This window comes from Alligator sinensis, unplaced genomic scaffold (assembly GCF_000455745.1).
Source record: "Alligator sinensis unplaced genomic scaffold, ASM45574v1 scaffold200_1, whole genome shotgun sequence".
In the NCBI taxonomy this organism is placed as follows: domain Eukaryota; kingdom Metazoa; phylum Chordata; order Crocodylia; family Alligatoridae; genus Alligator; species Alligator sinensis.
Window position 1 is genome coordinate 617,437 of NW_005842453.1, and position 6,533 is coordinate 623,969.

Genomic DNA, 6,533 nt, shown 5'->3' on the forward strand with positions numbered 1-6,533 from the left:
GTTTGTTCCTTGGGACATACCTCATCCCATACTTCCATTTCCTCATTCCAGTTCTAAATACATGGCTTCCTCCCCTCCATAACAAATGAGAGCAACACTGAGCCAATTAAGCTTTGATACTAAGTAACCATGTGGCTATAGTAACCACTAGCCTTCTGTTCACTTCTTTTTGACCCTCACTTCCTGTGGTGTGTGAATTCTGGGACAGGGAACAAGTCTTGGTTTTGTAAAAATGCTGTTTCTGGGTGTATTAAAGAAAAAACACCTCACATAACATACTCAATATTTAATATTGATTATAATGCATCATACTTATGAGAGAAAGCCCTACTACTTGCAAAGATGTAATCATTAAGCCATAGGCTATGACTCTTGTAACTAGCTATTTTCCCCCTGACCTACTTGGGACTTGAAACCAAGTTCATGAAAAAGGAACAAGGCGTATGAAAAACTCGATTGCTTGATCTTCCCCAAGTGATTTTCCTCTATACTAGTTCATTCTCATTAATTCTTTAATTACAGTCAAGACACTCAAAAAAACCCAGTGGAGGCTAAGTCTAAGCTGTCAAGACAGCTTTCACAGCTTGGAATGAGATTTCCAATCTTTTGGTTATTTTTTTTTCAGGTTCTTCATACCCGATAGCCATAGTTAGCTTCTCAAAAATCTGAAAAGTAACAAGAATCCTGCTAATTCAGCGACTACCAGTTCAGTTCTTAGTTAAGCTAAACAAATTAATCCATATGCAGTTAAAGATCAAATGAGACGAGGCTAGTAAATGTTTAGTTGGGGGGAGGGGAAGCAGGGTGGAATAAGGCTTAGTTAAAAATAGAAGCGAAATTCATACTAAAGATTTCCTTTCTGAAATCAAAATTTAAGGCAACACAAAAAAAAGTTTTACTTAAGAATTTCGTAACTAATTTTTTGAAAGCCACAGCAGAACCTCCCCCAAACTGTAATAAATAAAACACTTTGTCAGTCAATACATCCAGGCTTAATAATATTGCAGTACTAGTGTGCAATCCATATGCCATGAGAACAGAATGCTTTCATTAGTTTCAACTGAGCAGGGGGACTCTGAAAAATGAAACACGTACCAGCTATACTGCCAGAAGCATAGTGATTGCCAATGACTTCATACTGCATGTCAACCGTTGGCACTGTGTTTGGGTGGGTCACTTCTACAGTCAGCACAATTCCCATCAGCATATGCATCACCTAAGAAAGATTACAGTCACAATACAAGCAAAGTTTTTCATGTAAAAAACATTAAACCATTGGCCTATTCTTCAGAGGAAAGCTGGACTGACCTTACATGTAGTTTCAAGCTGTTTTAGTAAAACCAAAACAAAAAGGGGCGTTAGGACATCTTTTCCATTTTTAAGTTACAGCTTAAGTGAAACTGGCTGCAACTTTCTTTAGATATGTCAGTCTCACTTCACATGCAGGGAAGAGGGAACAGATATTAAAGGGACACAATACACAGATTTTAAAAGGCAGCTTCTACTTAATAATATTAAATAATGTTACTTAAATGTAGTCTATAACCATCCAATTATGTTTCAGGAGGTACTTTTCTACCTTCAAGTGACCTTAGTCCTTGGAAAAAGGGAATGGGAAAAGGTAAAGGAAAAAGAGGGAGTGAGGGAAGAGAAAAATGTGTCTTTCAATGAAGCCCCACTGTTACAGCTCTAACGTACAAGCAAGAGACTCCTGAGCCCACTCCACCCCCAGTTTGGGGCACTGAAGAGCCTTGCAATGATTTCCATGGAAACAGGTCCTGCACAAAGAAGGGATCAAAAGAGAGGATAATTAAATGCTGCAGAGTTTAAGAAAACTGTATCATAAACAAATCCCTTGGAATCTTGTGGTAAATCAACTTAACAGGCGGAAAAGTACTTACAGCTGGATGCTTTATCAGGCTCATATTTCCTTGCAAATAAGTGCCAAATCTTATTTAATCCCCTGTTCTGGTTTAGTGTTGCTACATAAATCACAGAAATGTTTTAAAGACATGCCCTTAATACCACAAAGAAAGAAAAGGAACTGGGTAAGAATAAGAGATCCCCTATCAGTATTATAATACTCGTTTCTAACTTGAAGTATTTCAGTTATTCATCATGAATGTAAAGTAGGAAATCTATCACCGTTTCTTTGTCAAAATGCAATTTTTCAATGTGATATTTTCCATTCAGAAATGCCACCTTGTGGGGAGACAAGGATGCATTTAAACAGGGGGTCCTAGAAAATATGGGTTTGCAGTTTCTAAGCACTGAAGTATTTCAACCAGAATTCCCCTTGTTTGTTGGTCAGATTCCAGGAGTATCTGATGCAATAATGGCAGTTTTATGCACAATTACTGAATTCTTTTTAAACTAAAGCAGCTTGTTTAAGAAGCTGAAATTGCTTGCAAGAACCGTTGTCCAGCATTTAATAAGATTCTTGTTTTCTGCATTCGGGATGTTAACATGTATTTGTTTAAAAAAAATTATTGGGGAAAAAAAGCTCTCAGTTAAAACCTGTTTCACGGGCACAGGCTACTTCAAAAAATCAGACAAAAAAAATCGAGAAAAGAAAAGAGATGGACAGGCAGACTGATTTACAAGAAATCCCAGTCCCTTCCATCCTCCCATTTCTATTAGTTTTATTTTGGTGCTTATTCACACAAGCTACTTCAGAGTTGATAAAAGCCTTTGTTCCTCATAAAACTTTTCCAAAGGACCTCCATTTTTAGCATAGTTGCCTACCTACTATTGGACAAGCCTGACCCTGCTACAGTGTTTTTGGTGCCTTTCTGCACATTTGTTCATCCACTATTCTGAGTTTCTGCCTTTTTCTGCTCTTCTGTCATAAGCTTTCTATCAAGTAGCTCGGCAATAGCTTCTCCACTTCTACTGAAGAAGCATCAGTGGGCAGTCTACATGAGATGTTTACTGCAGAGTTGTGTAACAAGCTCCACAATAAACATCTCAGCATCTGTCTATATGTACTGGGCCCCAAGAAACTAATAAACTCCAGAGCAGGGTAGTATTGGTAAATAGAAGTATAATCCTGCTGCCGAGTTTTTCCCATGAGCAGTAACATTCCCAACGCTGACCTAGCTGGTTGGGGGATACAGGTGCTTCAGTGTGGGGACTGCCTGCCAGCTAGCTCCATAATGAAGCATTCTTGTGCCCCAGCCAGCCCCTTGGCATCATGATAAGCAGGGCTGGAGCATCCCTGGGCTAGCAGAAGCTTCTTCTCTACCTTAGAGAACTCATTACAGCAGCAGTCTCCCAATGCCTGAAGGGTATTTGTACCTGAAAGCTTGTAAAGAACTTTTTACCAACTATTTAGTTGGTCTAATAAAAGAGCTCACATCTAACCCAAAGAACCTTGCCTGCCTATGTCCTTAGACCAACAGGGCTACAACCAGCAACCTCTTCAGCATATCTGTATTCATTCTTGATACCCATTTGTGGTGGACTGGTTACTATAAAAAAAAAAAAAAAGCCGGATCTTAAGATACTTTTGATGAATTAAGATTCTACCATGTCCAATGCCATTAAATTGGTAGCACAGATGAGAGAAAAAAAATCTTGACATTTCACTGAAAGTTAAATTTTATTCCTGAACTGAATTTTCAGTTACTGTAACAATATTTTGTCTATCCAAAATGGGAGATTTGCTGCGCACCGGGGGGGACGACACAGGACATAAAGTCTTTCCAAGTTTACTTCCGATCAGGAGTTTTACACTTGTAATACAGAGATCAACTGCAAGGACAGACAAATGACTTATCTGGCTGAGCTGATAGCTATATTGTCTCATCCTGGTTCAATTTCAAGCAGCATTTTCTGGCTACCTAAGATATCCAAGTCTAGGAGTTAATGTTTATCTACTGGGGAGCCGGTAAGACCCAAAGCTCAGTCACAGAATTTTCATTCAATACCACCAGTGACTTCAAATGAGAGTCTAGTCTGATTTTCATTCTCCTCACATGGAATGAACTGAAGCCACCACAGCAGCCCACCCTCACATAGAAAAATCAGGGTCAAATCATTTTGAGTCCCAATGTCAAACATCACTAGATGTACAAGCATATTTATACTGTAAAGCAGGTTCAGCCAGTTTTAGACTTGGCTTTTAAAACATTTTGCTGTAGCAGTTTACACAGAGCCTAGATCAGGAAAAAAAAAATAGTACAAGAAAAACATGTGGAATTCACAGAGCTAAAGTATCACACCCACCCCAAAACACAAAGCAGCTCGCTTCAGCATTCAGAGCAGCCTTCCTGCCCTACCTTTGCTAAGGCCTCAGCATGAAAGGGTCAAATCTTTGTCCTATTAATAAAATAAACAGATAGTTCATAGTTAAAAGTTGTTTTAAGGTTACTTGTTTTTATAGTTGGTGTGATTCTCATAAAAGAGTTTCAGGATAACCACCAATCTGCAAACTGTTTGTTTAGACGTGTCCAGCTTAATTACAGAGCTATTTACCTTTTTCTTTTCTTCTAAATCTACTAGATTACAATGGCTACCATTTAAAGAATCATGAGTTACCTACTGGTATCAATTTGCAAATACCTAAAACAAGAAACATTATGCAGTACACTGGCAAATGCTGACCTTCCAGTGGTGACTGTTTTGTTCTCGGGCAAGCATTTCTAATGCCTAAACAGGAGAGTACTTCAGTTTCATGGTTCAAAGCTCTAATTCTTAGGCTTCTCTAAGCATTAAATTTGTCCTAAATTGTGTAAATTGATGAACTAAACAACTGAAAAAAAAAAATCTTTTTTTTTTTTTTTTGGCAATGCAAAGACATTATATTGCCCTAAAATGGCTGCATTGTTTCAGCCTCCTCTTATTCAAGAGAAGTTTCTTAACATGACATGGGGGAAGGTAGTAGTTGTATTTTAAAACTAATTTCATTTTAATTAATTGAATTAGGTTGCAGGCTACAAATTCTTACACGTCAGCAATAACCAACCAGTGAAGAGATTGTGTCCAGCCTGCTACAGCAGCAATGGTCTGCCTTAGGACCAAACTACTTTAATTTGGCCCACCACTGCTGAAAGGTTGTCAACCTCTGAATGTATTACTGAAACCAATTAAGCTCTCCCCTCCCCTTCTTTTTGAGAGGTTTTGCTCAAAAGAAACAAACAAACCACATGATAAACTTGGTGTCTAAGTAGATCACCCCCTCTCCCCAGAGTCCTAAAATCTGGTACCAATTGCATTGTTTTGGCTGAATTACTAAAGCGCTTTGCCAGATTTAGACAGCCCCTTCCACCAAGACAATGCTATTACTTAAGTTTGTTTACTAAATTCTGATCTGATACTGCCAACACATAATTCATGCTTCCTGCATCTGGAAAGCAGCATACCCAATGAAAAGGGAGCTTCAGCAACACATTTTATAGCAATGAAAGTAAGATCGCAAACAAAAACTGATACATGGCAGAAATGGTGTACTGCAGCAAGCTGCAATGGCCCTTAAACTCAGGCTGGTATAAGTATCCCAGAAAAGCCCCTAAACATCATTAAACACCTGACCGGGGTTCACAAAAGAATTCAGTTCCAAGCAGAGTCAAAGTGTAAAGGTCTCCAAAAAATTATTTGCAGAGTTGTGGATGTAAGATTTTCTTTAGCATTAAATCAGACACATCTATTCTAAACTAGCAGTACAAGTACACACACCAGTGTATAATACAAATACTGCCATTGTTTCAGTATACTGTCTTCCCTTCAATTCTCACTACTCCCACTACTTCATTTCTTTTCTCTGCAACCAAAATCTATGTTGATACCTCTTATAGTTACATAGTCAATGCCCGGTGCTGGCAACATACTGGCACCATGTTGCTTCTAAATGAATAACGATTCTGTCAGAAGTGTTATCCAAGTATATGGTATGGAAAACATCCTTCAACAAAATATTACTGGTAAGGGGTTGTTGCTGCTGCAAGCAAGTATCAACTGTATTAGGGCATCCTCTCTCTCTCTCTCCTTTGCCCCCATCCACTTCCACTACTGTTCTTCCCTCCTGTCCTGCAGTAAATCAATAAAGAAAGAAAGAAATAATCACTGTAGCTCAAGGTTCATTTTCTCCAGAGAACAGCAGTTCAGGGCCTGTTCTCATCACCACTCTTTCTTTCGTGCCAGACAGCAGAATAGTTCTTCTTGCAACTTCTGGCAGAAAGCAGCGATTTCCTATCTACTCAGCTCACTTCATAGGTTTCCGCTTGCCCAAGTCAAACATAATGACTTGACTTGGTGGTGGTGTTTCCACATCTCAGTATGACCTAAAATTCATGACCCCCCTCACATCTGATAGGGTTACGGTTCTGAGCACAGGTGCTTTGCCCTCTCTGAATAAAATAACCAATGCTGTTTGAGTGAGCAAAAGGGCTGTCTGTCCCTCTCAACTTTCAGGAAGATTTGGTGTGGATCTCGCAAACTGCACCTGAACTGAAACTTAATTGCCACCTCTCCTCCACACTAACTACTTTGACACCCAAGAGGACAAAACAGCACTCACCTTTTCCTTATTCCTG

At 39.1% G+C, this 6,533-nt stretch overlaps 1 protein-coding gene across 8 annotated transcripts in view; it reads right to left on the reverse strand.

The window, feature by feature from the left end:
• LAPTM4A (lysosomal protein transmembrane 4 alpha) overlaps positions 1-6,533 on the reverse strand; it is a 43,362-nt gene that overhangs the window by 10,680 nt on the left and 26,149 nt on the right. For 4 of the 8 annotated variants that reach the window (XM_006030632.3, XM_006030633.3, XM_006030630.2 and 1 more), the window contains one exon: positions 1,096-1,216. In XM_006030632.3, coding sequence (XP_006030694.1) covers positions 1,096-1,216 — 121 coding nt within the window. The other 4 variants (XM_025212299.1, XM_025212300.1, XM_025212301.1 and 1 more) reach the window with 4 other exon arrangements.